Source organism: Poecile atricapillus, chromosome 7 (genome assembly GCF_030490865.1).
Source record: "Poecile atricapillus isolate bPoeAtr1 chromosome 7, bPoeAtr1.hap1, whole genome shotgun sequence".
NCBI classification, from domain to species: Eukaryota; Metazoa; Chordata; class Aves; order Passeriformes; family Paridae; genus Poecile; species Poecile atricapillus.
The window spans coordinates 25,829,187-25,843,809 of NC_081255.1; the positions used below are offsets into that span (position 1 = coordinate 25,829,187).

At 53.1% G+C, this 14,623-nt stretch overlaps 1 protein-coding gene across 2 annotated transcripts; it reads right to left on the bottom strand.

Annotated features, from left to right (window-relative positions):
• Positions 1–8: 8 nt before the first annotated feature.
• Positions 9–11,693, bottom strand: TAL1 (TAL bHLH transcription factor 1, erythroid differentiation factor). Of its 2 annotated transcripts, XM_058842652.1 has the most exons (5): positions 11,465–11,691; positions 9,990–10,139; positions 8,388–8,816; positions 7,519–7,610; positions 9–3,172 (listed from the first exon to the last, which is right to left on the bottom strand). In XM_058842652.1, coding segments are annotated over exons 2-5 (942 nt in total). In that variant the 5' UTR covers positions 9,992–10,139; positions 11,465–11,691; the 3' UTR covers positions 9–2,753. The 2 variants fall into 2 exon arrangements, with proteins under 2 accessions (XP_058698635.1, XP_058698634.1); XM_058842651.1 differs by lacking the exon at positions 9,990–10,139 and having other exon boundaries at positions 11,465–11,693.
• Between the last annotated feature and the right edge of the window lie 2,930 nt (positions 11,694–14,623).

Genomic DNA, 14,623 nt, shown 5'->3' on the forward strand with positions numbered 1-14,623 from the left:
GACAGAGGCAGACAGCGAGTGGAGGCTGCTTTGTAAAACTTTATTTAGAAATATTCTTGATATATTCATTATATATATATATATTTATATATACACACACATTACAACAAATGTGTTTTCTAAATAGCACATCCACAGTGAGTTGAGACTCAGGGTACCAGGTCTGGTTACTTCATTTCTGCAGAAAAAATGCAGAAATCCAAGGGGAGGGTGGCAGAGAAAGGGATGGGGCAGAAAAAACCAAAATTGGTAAGGCGGGAATTCACTCACACGGTACGACATTGCCCCAGAGCGCTGTTTCCAACAGGAATGGGGATGATGGTCCACACAGCGAGAGATGAAGCAGGCAGGAGGAGAGGTGGGCAGAGGAAATGTACCATTCAAATCACAATTAAAGTACAGCTGTACATACCCCGGGGGACCTGCGGCGCTCCCTGCAGGAGCCCGTGTGCCTGGGGGCATTTGGGGGTGCTGACAAGGTTGTACCATTTTCCCAACTGTTCAGCTACCGAGGAGATACAAACAAGGACTAATGGCTTTGTGTGGAATGAGGCATTTCTGAGTATTGGTGAACTATTTATTTTTTTTCTTGCGACAGTTCAATAACAAGGGCGTAAAACACCCACCTACCCCACCCCAGGGTTATTTGGGAACCAGGAACGGCTTTACCTGTGTGACAGCACCCCCTTACCCCCCCGAGGGTCCCCTGGCAGCCCCCCCTGCTTGCCTTTCCTACCCCTGGCACCAGTACCAGTCCAAACCTCTTCCTCAGCTTCCTCACCCACCAGCACCTGCCCTGGCCCAGCTTGCAGGTAACCCCCTCTAGTGAAAACCCCCATGCACAGGAAATCCAGACACAAGAATTTTCATCCTTTCCCCCAGTCTAAGATGGGGGAGATTGGTGCTTTCCAAAAATTTGGGAGCTATGCTGGAAATCCTTGCATGGGCCAGGATCCCTTCCCAGGCAACTAATTCTGCCTGACATGCCAAGCCACATGCCAGACTCTCACCTATTATTTACAAAGAGGCATCAAAACCAAGCAGGGATGGAAATGACAGGGCTCTGAATGAAGCCTGGATGGGCTTGCAGACACCCACTCAAATTCTCTGTGTTCCCTTGTACCTCAGCATCCTTGGGAAGGCACGAGCGTGGTGGAAGATGCCCCCACTCAGAAAGATTTATTCTCTTCCAAAGGATGTTTGTGTGTGGGTTTGGGGTTTTGGTTCCACCATATCATGGTAGGGATTTCTGTGCCTTGACATGTCTGCAGAGGGAGAGGATGGGTTTGGGGCAGCTGCTCCATGAGGCCTCGGGAGATGGGTTGGTGCGGGGTGGGCCTGAAGCAGCAGTGATGGCACAGGGTGGTTCTCAGCTCCCAACACAGCAGCAGCCTCCTGCTCCCCTCTCCTCCTGTTTCCCAAACGCCCTCCTGGGAGGCAGCAGGATCAGAGGATCAGCTCACTCACAGAGCTCAATTTTGCAGCAGTTTGAGCACTCAGGAATGGAGGCTAACCCCACCACGGATTTTACTGCTTCCCCACAAGATTCAGAGAGGCTGTGGACTCCCACCAGCCTCGACAGGTGAGGATATTCCTAACACCAGAATAAATCCAGCACTATTGTCCACACTGTGGGCAGTGGCACAGGTGAACCGCCATTTTCACACAATAAAACCAAAAAATTCAAAGCATACCATCAAAAAACCTTTTTATAACCCTATGTACACGCACACTGTTGATACATCATTGACTCCTTTTGCCCTTTTTTTTTGCTTTTTTGAATTTAAAAATCCCCCAGTCCAAAGAGATACTTCACTAGCAAGTATTTTCTTCCCTTACCAACTCTGAAACTCATCTTTCTTGAGGGAAGCTCTGGCCCCACAGAAACTACTGGAAAAACTCTAGGAGACCACAGCAGGCTTGAAATTCACCTGCTGAGTGTTACCAGCAGAAGGATCAGGGACTGGGAGGGTGGCAGAAAACACCTATGTACCTTTTCATTCAGTGGATACTGCATGACAGTGTTAAACAGAAGTAATCCCATGTCATAAATACAACAAGCCCAAACAATCCAAAATTAGATAGAAGAGAAAGGAAGAAAGGGAAAGAAAAAAATAAAGAAAGAAAAAAGGAGAGAAAAAGAAATTGTCTAAATCCTTTTAATAGTTCTTTTGCTGAGGGTATTTTTTTTTTCACCTCTTTAAAAAGATACAGTCAAAAGCTCTCGGACAACAGGAATACGTGGCCAGGCTCCTGCTCAGACCAGCTGGATGTGCCACAGGCTGGAGAAGTGCTGCAGCACTGGTGTGATGCAGCAGTTTCCAGCACCATGTGGAGTTGGAAAGCGCCAGTGGCCTCCGTGGGCAGTGAAAGAGGAGTTCCATGCCTCACCCAGATGACTGTTTGAAAAGAGACGCTCACCAAGTGGTCTGAAAACCCTCTAAACGCTGGAGAGGTGCCAGCCCTGTCTCCTTCACCTCCTCAGAGTCCCATCCCGAGCAGTTCTGTACAACGAAGACGACTTCAACGCTTTTCTTCTTTGTACGGTCACGTACCTAAACCCCGAACGTTCATCTGGGTTGGTCTCGTCCTCAGCCAACGTGCCGGCCACTCCTCCCCGGGCTGGGGCGGGTGGGCAGCCCGAGCTCCCAGGGAAAGGCAGAGTCACAAATCCCACAAGCAAAAAGTTCCAGCAACTGCAGAGCCAGGCCTGGCCTCTCCCCCGTGGCGCTTCGGGAGCAGCGTGAGGGTCATCACCGCTGCGCGTTGCCTTCTACGGGGAGGATGGCGTGGTGCAGGCTCCGCGTGTGCTTCGAATCCAGCGTCTCGTGCTCTTCCGTGAAGCTGTCCGGGCTCGCAGCTCCGTCCAGGGAACTCCCACAGCTGGAGTTGGGGGACAACATGTCCTGCAGGAGGTCTTCCTGGACTATCCCCGAGTCTTTGTTCACTTTGCCCCTTTGGTTTCCTTCTTCCTCCTGGTCGTTGAGCAGCTTGGCCAGGAAGTTGATGTATTTCATAGCCAGGCGCAAAATCTCGTTCTTGCTCAGTTTTTTGTCGGGCGGGTGGGTGGGGATGAGCTTGCGCAGCTCTGCGAAGGCCCCGTTGACGTTCTGCTGTCTCCATCTCTCCCGGCTGTTGGTGAAAATGCGACGAACAACTTTCGTGTGAGGACCTGCAATTCCAACCACGCAGAATTAGGAGCTGGGCTTAACAGGTCAGGTATTACTTTGCTGAATAGGTCACTGCTTTGCAAATTCACTAATTGATTAATTATAGTGAGGTTTAATCATCAAGGCGGTGAAACAAGAGTTTCCAGCTTAGTGGAAGCTGACCCCATGAGCTGAGAAAACTGTAACTTCTGTTCAATCCGGTGGAAGGGAAAAATTGGGTGGCATCTCTTTGTCTCCTCAGTTATCTAAATTTACCTCTCCAAGGAAGAAGGCTTAGGCCATGATACATGTGCAGAAGGCTTCTATAATTTTAGGGTATCTCAACCCATCAAAAAGGGTAACTCACTAACAATGGTCTTATTAAAAGTTTATCTCACTAGATGGCTTTATTTTCTGTCCCAAACATTGTCTAAAGGACACACCATTGGGACAGGAGGAAATAAGCTTGAGCAGAGGCTTTGACAGCTCTGAGATCCAGAGGTCTTCCCTGCTGAGACAGACAACAGGATTGCCACCAGCACCCTGAATGAAAGGGGATGAGGACAGGTAGGAAGTGACCCACGCTGACTCACAGAGTGAAGGCAGTGTCCTGCTGGAAGGGTGATCACAGGTGAGGATGGAACAGTGTCACAGCTGACCTGAGAGCTGCCTGCTCTCTCTCCTCATCACTGCCACAGGGCAAAAACTCCCTCTGACACTAATTGGAGAAGGCACTCCAAATTGCTAGAGGTGTCCATTAGACCTAATGACAAATAACCTCCAATTCCCTCTTGGACTTTTACAGCCATGTTTCTGAGAGGGGATGCTACGCAGGATGAAGGCACAAATCACACCAATTCTCCTTTCAGCACATCAGGACAACTCCTGGTGTACATGAGAAAACTTTGTCTCTGTGCTAGAAGAGACCCAAAAGCACATCTGCAAAGTACTGTTCTGCAGGAGCAGCAGTGCTGTAAATCAGGATTGCAGGTCCTTGGGTCCATGGAACATGAGAGAACACTACCATAAGATGCTTCTATTATTATATTCTTCCCATCATCTCCTTCAGGAGACATCAACAATGGAAAGTCACATCAATCTCATGAAAATCTGGAAGAATGACTGGGGCAGAAACTCCCATGGGATAGGAAGCATCCCATACGATGAAAACCATCACAGAGTGGGAAGCAAAGACTTGCAGGTGACACACTGGTGAGATTTTCCCCAAAGGACTGTGGAATTCCCATTCTCCCCATCTCTCCCCTGTATTCCCCACTCTGAGACAACTGCCTGATTTCTCCCTCCTGGTGGGAACAAGTCCTTGGTGAGCAGTTTAAGCCACAGTTCTGACATGTCCCAGTGGAACCAGCACCCCAGGGCACATTTAAACACCTTTACTCTTTTCTAGCAAAGCTGCTGGCTGCCTTGACTGTGGCACAGGAGCCAAACAGGTGTGACTTTTTGTAAGTATCCTAGTCAGGCTGCACCTCAGCAAATCCCACCTTGCACACCAGTAGTGGAATCCCTTGTTCCAGCTGATCAGAGACCACCACGCTTTCCTCCCTTCAGGAGAAGCAGAGTCCCTTCAGTCCAGCACAGCACACACAACACCCTGCACTGCAGAGTTTGCATGGGCACACACTCCCAAGCACACAGATTAAAGCTGCCAGCTTCTCCAGTGTGTGAGCAGCCACACAACTCACTCCTCCTCACAGTGTGCTCAGAGCTGGGAGTCCCCTAAAATCACAAACAGCCCCTGGGGCAAGCTAAGGGATGTAGAAATGACAAACACCTCCCTGACGTCTAGGATTCCAATGTGATGCTTTAATAAAGGCAATATTCACCCCCAAAGAGCATCTAATGCCAATGCCCTTTGTATGAATTAATGTGCAAGAGCTCATGCAAAGGGAAGGTTCCTTGTCCCTGATGTGTGCAGCCTGCTATGCCACAGGATTGTAGGGAAGGTGACAGGGACCAAGGGCCCCCAGCAGCACTGCTAATCAAGCAGTGAAGAATGTGCTACATCCTACTAAAATAATGTGACATTTTAAACACTTTGCCATTTCCAAACAAGACAAAGCAACTGGTCTTGAATCCAGAGAGAGATGAAGCTTAAAAGCTCTTTACTCCCATAAGGGTGTGAGAAGTAAACCCATCTTGGATACTGCTCATTAAAAAGAAATCCTCAAGAGACTTTCAAACATGTGTTTCTGTTCAGTGGAAGTTGATGACTAAAAGGCATATTTTCATAAATTGGTCAGAAACCAGAATAAAAACAAAAAACAAAACCTGTTAATTTTCATCCAGGGGCACCCAAATCAAGCTTCAGTAAATAAAACAAATTCTGACACCACTCAAATTCTTGATTCCTGCGCTAACTGAATTAAACATATATTTTAGAAAGAGATCAGGCTTTGGTCAAAACATGTCAAGCAATGGAGGAAATTAAAATGCCCCATAGCTGTGTTATAATAGAAAATCTATTTCTCATAAAAAAACCTTGCTTCATAATTAATTCAAGCAATTGGATGAGAATTTTTGCCTGGATTTTGTTATAATGGATTGACTGATGCTTTCTTAAATTGTAATTAGAAATGTGAGGAAAATTAATAAAAATACAATCTTCCAAAGTTCCAGGATATACTTTTCTAGAGATACTTTTTTTATCATCATTTCTAGCTATTCTTAAAGAAGATATTAAATGGAACAAAATTTCAATAAAACAGATAAAGAACTACTATTGAAAACCCCACCACTTTTTCTCTCACAGAAAAAAACACAAACACAGAAGTGTCTGGCAAGACTTTCCTGCCCTTCTGCAGCCCCCAAGGGCTGAGGACTCTCCAGAGTGATGCTCCTGTGTGCTGTGGATGCCACCCAGCAGATGCCCATCAGAGCAATAAGCAAAGCCCCTCAGACCACACAGATGCCTCAGCATGGAATGTACCTCCCTACAAATTATTCCTGTTTAGACAACATAATCTGATACCCTTTTTCCCCTCAGAAAACGTTGAGTCGAATCTTGGAAATTCACATGAACCGGAACCTGCAGGATTGGACCCTCTCTGCTATCTGTACACCTGCATCAAACTACATCTTCAAAAACTTGGTTACAACCGAGTATTTCTGTAACACTTAATACCTAATTTAATAACAATTCCAAAGCTTTAGTCAGACACCAAGATCTGATTTTCCCTGTAACTGCTAAGCCTCAGAATCAAAACCCAGACAAAAAGCTCTTGTTGTGCCGGGGCTGTAACCTCCCCTGTCCCATGGGGCAGCAGTGTGAAAGGACCAGGAGGGCAGAGAGTGGGGAGAGAAGGACTGGTTAATGCAGATAATACCCTGAGCCTGTCTTATTGGGATGCATTATTTTGGTCTGATGAAGGTGATGATTTGATTTTAGACCAGCTAGGTAGAAGGAAAGGGACAGCTAGCTGGAAAGGCGGAAAATTAGTTGTCCAGCAATTGAAATGCAGTGTTTACAATCGCTAAAGAGAAAACAAATTTCAGTGAACCTCATGTGTACGGGCTATTAACTCCAGAGATAAACAGGACGGCCTGCCACGTGCAAATTGTTCTTGCAAATGTCCCTTTGCGTGGGCAGCATCCCGTGGGCAAATATCCCTTTGCACGCAGCATCCCACACCTCAAACCTGCTGTCAGGGGCCGGCAGCAGATCCTGCCCTGCCCTCTCCCTGCCTTCCGTTCTCCGAAATCACCCCGCGGCTCCAACAGAGGTGCCCGCACCTGGGATCTCTGCTCGAACAACGGAATCCCACCTTCCACATCTCCTCCCCGGCTCTGCCACGGGGTATTTCCCGGCAGACGGGACCGGTGTGGGGATGTATACTGAATTAAGGGACCAGCCACGCGCCGCTGCACACCTCAGCACAGGGTTAGCTCTTCGCATCCCGGCGATTTAAGGCAGGTTATCCCTTCTGCCCAAGACTGTGGTCTGCAGGGCGAACTCCTCCTGGCTGAAAGGGTTTACAGACGCAGCAGCTCACTGCAATGGCCCTGATCTGCGCTTCAACAAAGACTTACGCTTATTGTCCTCTTTCGGATTTAATCTCTAAGCAATTTGCAGAATAGGGATGTAATTAACCGCGGGTTGAGCTGCATCACTGGGTGCTGGGTGAAGGCAAACTCACCGAGCACGCTGCTGGGCACCGCTGTGGGCTCCGCTTACCGGAGCCACTCTGACTCCCTGGCCATCCTATTCGCGTTTTACGGTTTGGGGGTTTAGTCCTTTTATTATTTGGGGATTTAGTCCCAGAGTGTGGCATCGTGCAGTCACTTGCCCCCTTAGGTAGACGGAGACATCCCCCCTCCCCCAAGAGGCGGCGCAGGGGCGAAATTCTCTCACCGTCGGTGATCTCCATCTCGTACGGAGAGGGTCTCCGCTTCACTCGGTTGCTGCCGTACATGGAGAAGGAGTCCGGTTCGCCGAAAAACCCGCTGCAAAGAAAGGCAGGCAGGCCGTGAGGACACACCGACATCCCTCGGGCCGGGCCCCTGACGGGGGGCTGTGTCCGGGGCCGGAGGGAAGCGGAGCCGCTCCGTGAGCTCGGAGCGAGCCCGCAGCTCACGCAGCCGAGCCCGGAGTCGTGCGGTGACACCACACGCGGCCAACCGGGGGCACGCAGCGAGAGACGCCAGCCCTGCGGGGCCAGGGGGATGTGAGCGGCTTAGGGCAAAATCTCCCCCATTCCCTCGGCTTTGTGCTCCCCCACCCCAGGCGGGCACGCAGGACCCCCGGGCTGGGTCCCCGCCGCTGCTTTCCCTGGGACGCGAGGCGGGGGTCTGTCCCCGCACACCCCCCGGGATGGCTCAGCCCCTGTCAGAGCCTCTGCTGGCCCTTCGCTAATTTGCGGGACTCGTGGGAGAACAGAGAAAGCCCGGGGAGCTCGGAAGAGCTAAACCGGTTCTCGCCCGTTTATTGACGGACCCCTTCGCTCTGCCCAGGACTTTACCATTGCAAAAATTTTTCCTTCGAGGAAAAAGTTTTTCGTTTCTTCTTTGACACACACCCCCCCCCCCTTTTTCCCTTTCTCTCTTTGCAAAGTTGCGCGCTAACCCGCGAGGGTGTAAGCGGCGAGCCCCGGGCAGAGGAAGGGATGCTGCTGCTGCTTCTGCCCCCGCATCTCCGCCCCGCACCTCCCGCCACCCCGCCACGGCCCGGGACACCCCCGGGGGAGCTGCTCCGGGACGGGTCGGGACAGGGGAGGCACGGACCTGTTGATGGTGGCCAGCGGCTGGCCCAGGTTGTAGAGCATGGCCCTGCCGGGGGGCTGCAGCGGGAGCGCGGGGGGGCTCAGCTGCACCATGCGGGCCTCGCAGGCGGCCTCGGCGGCGCGGCACGGCTCGGCTCCCGGCGCTCTCTGCATCGCGTCCCCCGCCGCCTCACGGCTTTTTATGTCCAGGGAGCCCCCCCGGCGCACCAGCTCGATGACGGGCACAGGGGCGGCGGGGGGCCCGGGGGAGGGCCGGCCCGCCTCCTTGGCCGCCCCGTTGAGCAGCAGCTGGGGGTCCGCCGGCGCCTCCATGCCCCCGCGGCTGCTCTCCGGCTCGCTCGTGGTCTCCGCTTCCGAGTCGTGCCGCCGGGCGGGGCGGGCATCGCGGGGGTCACTGGGGGGCGGCGGGGCGGGCGGCCTGTCCATCGTCCTGCGGAGAGAGGCAGCGCTCAGGGCCGGCCCCGCACCGGGACCCGCCGGGGGCTTTACCCCGCCACGGGCACCGCCCCGACGGGGGCGCCGCTTCGGGGCTCACACCTGGTGGGTGAGAAACGGGGGAGTTCCCGATCCCCCCAAATAATGTAGAGTTTGCTGGCGGTACCGGGGGGAGGTCTGTGGGTCCACCCCGCCGGGCCGTGCGGTGCCGTGACGTCACGGGGCGCCCCGGCCCTGCCGTGACGTCACGGAGGCTGGCGGAGCTCTGACGTCTCGCAGCGGCCCGGTCCCGCTCGGTGCGGCCGGGCCGGAGCCCCCGGAGCCCGGCGGGGATTCACATCGGCACCATCGGGGCCGCCGGGGAGCCCGGGCAGAGCCCGCAGCACCGCCGAGGGTGCGGGTTAAACTGTGCCCCCGGATTCCAAATTCCATATTCCTCTGCGGGAATTTCTCCCCGCTCTGGGCTCCCCGGCGGTGTTTGCTGCCCTGCGGAACCGGCCCAGTCGCGGCCCGGCCTGCCTGGAGCGGCCTGAGCCTCAGGGGCGGCCCCTTCTCCTCCCATGATTATTTTTTATTGTTATTTATAAACTATCGAAATATCCCTGAAACCACTTTTTGGGGCAGAGGGGGTTAAAGCAGCCCCTAAGGGAGTCAGTCCCCCCGCGCATTCGCTACCGCAGGAAGGAGGAAGGGGCCCGGCACACAGCATTGTCCCCCTTCTCGCTCAGAACAAATGCTGTCGCGACACGGCACCTCGCGCCGAGGGAAGACAGCGATATCGCGATTATTTCTGTGCTTTATCTCCTACATATACCCTCGTTCGTTTTTTTATTTTTTCTAGTTGATTGATTATTCTTTTCTATATAAATAAGGAGCTTCACGGAGCAGAGAGCTGCCACCCATCTTTCTTGCTCCTATGCCTCGGGAAATTTTTTATTTCGTTTCTGATAGGCTGAGTCGCGAGGAAAAATCAAAAAAACAAACCAAAAAAAACCAAACCAATTTTTTTTTGGCCATATATCTCGCTGGAAAATAAAATAAAAAATACTACAACCACCCAACCTAAGGCACAAGGTCTCTGCTTTCCCTCCGGGCCCCTTCCCGCCAGCCCTCTAGAAAGAAAAATCTAATTGCCTATTCCGATATTGTATAGGAAGAGATTACTCACATGTGTCATATTTAAGTAGGGACACCGCAAGTCTCTCCTGTTTCAACAAAAGCGCTCTCAGTGTCAGGCTGAATCTACTCCTCCCACCTCAAGGTACTTACGACTTTACAGAGAGGAAGGACACCCGCATCGGGATAAAACTGCTAAATCCTGGGAGGAAGAGAAGGGGGGGAGAAAAAAAAAAAAAAAGAGGAGAGGGTGGATCTCGTGGGTCCGGATTGCCAGAGATCAGTGGAGGCAGAAGGGTGCAGGGGAGAGGGAAGGAGGGGACAGCACCCCGGGGAGGCCCCTGTGATAGGGGACAGCGGCCACCCCCGGGTCCCCCCCCGCCGCCGCCGCCGGGAGCCGCCGCCTCGCACACGGGGCCACAACGAGCGACGGCCATGGCCTGGCGTGGAAAAAAAAATAAACAGAGAAAAAAAAAAGGCGTGAAAAAAAAAAATCGCCCTATATTTGGGGCGAATTGGGCGTTTTTTTGGACACATTGCAAGCCCGGTCTTCCCGGGAGGAAATCACAGACGGGGCCGGACACGGGGTTGTTTTTCTCCCGATGGGCTCGCACGAAGCGGCGACGGCGGCGGCGTTTCTCCCACGTCCGGCTGGAAAATTTAATTCCTAAAGGGGTAAATTAAATTCCTCAAGGGGCCGGTTACCCGCCGCGCTCCCGGCCCAGGAACCGCGACAGCCGGCACCGGGCCGGCGGCGGAGAGAGCCCGCTCCCCGCCGCCCAGAGACAGGAAGGTGAGGCCGGTTCACCCCGCCAACGAAATCACGAAAAATAAGGTTTTCCCCTTCGTAAAAAAAAAGAAATAATCCCGATGGCGTCTGTTCTCGCATTTGTTAAAAAACGAAATACGCAAAACCGCAAAGATATCGGCAGAATTTTGCCTTAAATTGGGGTGGTTTCGTTTAGAAAAAATGGAGGGGGGGGGCATTAAATCCCCGCCCGCTGATTTCTGCTCCGCAAAATCCTTTTGTTTTCCAGCAGCCGATCGGCAGGAAATTTCCAGCCCAAAAAGCGCACCTCTCCCGCCGTCCCTTTGTAGGGAAATCGCCCCAAAGAGAAGGGCGGGGGATATCGGGGGGATATCGGGTTCCCCCCTCTCGGGAGAAGCGCTCGGGTTCTGGCCGGGCCGTGTCCTGGTGTTTGTCCCCGGGGAGAGGCCGGGGGAGCCGGGCCCAGGGGGAGCTTTGCCCCCAGCGCCCCGCAGCCCGTCCCGGCCGCCGCCCGAGGCTCCCGGGGCGGTGGGGGTGCCGCACCCCCCGATTTCAGAGTGGAAAATGTATTCTCCTCCTCACCGACCCCGCATCAAAGAATAAAAAAGATTAAAACCCAACCGCGGAAAAGATTTTGTGTTTTTTCCCGTCTCTCATGTGGGGCAGAAGCCCCCCAGAGCTCACTCGCTGCCCCCCAGAACCACATCCCGCCGCTCCCAGAGCCCACACTTCTGCAGAGCCGATTCCTCTTTACTCACCATTTGCTTTTCATTGGGAAAAGTGAGTGGAGCCATTTTGTGGCCTACGCATCGCGGCTATATTTGTAGTAAGTGTTGGGTGGCTTCAGCTGGGTAGGCTCTAATTCCACATCACGTCCAGTTTCCTATTTAGTATGGAGAGCGGAACACTACTGCAATGTGGCCGAGAGAGATAAAACCCCAGCAGTGGCCCGCCTGCCCTGATAAGCTTCTAAACCCATTATTTATGAAATGATTCATTATTATTTGGCAATTTTATCGAAGGAAAGCGGAAAATTATTGCAGGGATATGCATAGGAATAACTCCGGAATGCATGCCTTCTAGCTTTTTATGTGTGTGTGCTTAGATGCTCTTAAAAAGACACTGAAAAAAAAAAAAAAAAAAAAAAAAAGTAATAAAAAATTGCACTGTGGCTGCCCGCATCTGAATAGCGATTCTTTATTTTAGTCCTCTTGGAGGTTATTATGCCACTGTTTTGTTTTGTTTTTTTGGTGTTTTTTTTTTGTTTGTTTGTTTTTTTGTGTTTTTTGAGGGGGTTTCTTTTGGGTGTTTTTTTTTATTATTATTATTAAATATGGAACACCTACTCCGTTCTTAATTAAATTTAATGAGCCAAAATAAATTGTTGGAGATGTTGAGAGAGGGGGAAGGGGTGTGGGCTGCTTTGGGACAAGAGGAGGTAAATAAAGTGCATCGAAAGGAGATGTTTTTGGAGAAAAGCGGTCCCAGTCCCCAGCCCTCCTTCCCCCACACTGTGTATTTTTGCTGAAGGGCTGAACTGGGGCGAGCTCTCTGTCTCGTCTCCCGTTCTGGGGTGGCAGGAGGCCGAGCATCCCTGCCGAGCTGGGGGATGCTGGGGACTGTGAGCGGAGCGGGTACCGAGCCGGCACCCCTCGCCCTCGAGAAATTTGGGATGTGAGCGGCGGGCCCTGGAAGAGAGGGGCTTGGGGAAGGGAGAAAAGGTCCCTGGCTCGCCCCGTAGCAGAGCGGGGCAGCCGGCGGGGCCGGGGCCGGGTTCCCCCCACCCTGGGGGCCGGAGCTCGGGCCCGGCTGCGCGCCCCGTCGGGGAAGGGGCTCAGCCGGGCCCGGCCGGCCGGGGATCCCCGGGCTGGCCCAAGCGGGGCTCCTGGCCCCGGAGCGGCTGCTGGGGACGGGAGCGGGCGGTGCGGGGGTCGCGGTGCCCCGCGCAGCGATCGCGAAGAGACGGGACGCGTGAGAACCTCCCCCAAATGCCCAACGCTCCCGGCATGGGAAGGGGGAAGGCAGGAGCCGCTGGGGTGTCCCAGATCCGCTCCTCCGGACCCCCGCGGGTAGCGCGGCCCTAAAGGCGGCGCCGGGAGCGGGTTTGGACAGCTCGGGGATCGGCCTGCGTGGGAACCCGAAAAACAACGAAACCACCCCCGGCGCGGGGCGGGAGGGCAGGAACCCGGGCTGAGCCCTTCCCGGGACACCCCCGGCCACCTCTGCGGGGCAGGGCCGGGCGGCGGCCCCCGGCTCGGGGCACAAGCGGCGGCGGGGCCCGGGCGCACCTGCCGTGGGGCGGGGGGCGGCGGCGGGGCTGGGGGTCGCTATTGTCTCCCCGCCACCTGCGCGCCCTCCCGCAGGGGGAAATGCCGGAGCTGTTATTCTTCCTTTCACTCCTTCCCCTCAGCCTCCCGCTCTGGACGCGGCCGTGGGAGAGGTTTCCACAAGCTCCGGGCGCTCCCCCCGCGGCACGGCCGGGGCCGGGGCCGTGTCCCGGGCGGCAGGAGCCCGCACGATGCCGGCAGCGTGCGTGGGGCGGCGGGGCAGCGGCGGTCACGACGCGCCGGAGAGCCCGCCGTGCCTCCCGCCAGGAAACACGACCATTTTCGAGCCGGCTCCTCTCACCGACAGGAAGCGTTAAAGATAGAACAGCCGGGGCTGGGCGGGGGAGATTAGGAAGCCGAGCATCTTCTGAGCACCGAGGGCTGCTGCGGGGCCATTCCCAGCCGTGGCCGTGCCCGCTGCGGTGGGAGCCGGGCCGTGCTCAACCCACCTCCGGCCCGCATTTTTACCTTACTGAAGAGGGATCAAACCCTTCAGTCAGGGTGGGGAGCACAAAAATTACCCAAAGTAAAGAGGTCAGTGATGCTCCGGGCAGGCCCAGCACCTTTTCGGCTAGCATTATAAATACCTTCCCTTCATTATAATAAAGAATAGCTAGAAACAATAGAAGAAAAAGAACAAACAAAAAAGAAAACCCCAAAACCCAAATCAAGAAAGCCTTGATGTTGCCCCATTACCCATGCCATCACCTGACAAGCCAGCTCCAGAGCTTGGGCCTCAGTGCTCAGTTAACAAAGCCAGACCTGGCTTTACATGTTTGTTTGTTTTTTTTTTAACCTCAAATTGCAGTAGATACTTCAGGGAAAAAAAAATCCAGACGTCTTGAAATTACTCAGCACCACACTATGAAAGGAAAATGCTGCTTTAAGGGAAGGGTGGTTTTTGTTGTTATGGTCCAGTAAATGAACATTCTGCTTGCTTGGAGGTTGCTGTCCAGGATTATGTGCTTTGTGTAACTTATTATTAACACCGCACCCTTGTCCTGAGCTGTGTGGAAGTAGTTTGGCTTTTGTTTTCAAATTGTTTCTAGCCCTAGAGCATTTGAAGAAAGTCTTTAAAATATTAACCAATACAACTGTCATCTTCCTGTGTTTCCAGACATTTTACAATAGGAAACAAAGAACAAAACCCTGCAACAATAGCTCAGAGGTATGAATTGCCTCATTCATCTCACTGGAATGTTCAAAAACATTAACTATTTTTTGACTGATTCAGCAGAAAATGTGCTGGCAGATAATAAGCTTATGCCTGATCCAGGGGAGATTCAGGGACTGAGAAAGGTTCTATTTTTCAGCACAGCAAAGTAGCACCTTTCCTGAAAGGAAGCAAATATCCTTGTTGATGGAAGAGGCTGCGTGAGAGGAGAAATTCTGGCTCAAAAGGAGCTGCTGCCTTCCTCTCTCTGTGCTGGCTTCAAAACAGCAACATGGTTTATCTCACCTCAATTCTGTAATAAATTAATTAGCAATTAGTGCCCACTCTAACACACCAAGAACACTGCAGTCCTTAGGATTTGATTGGGAAAGGCCCAGGATTTCAGTGCAGGGTGTTTTAATCTTTGGTTTAACACT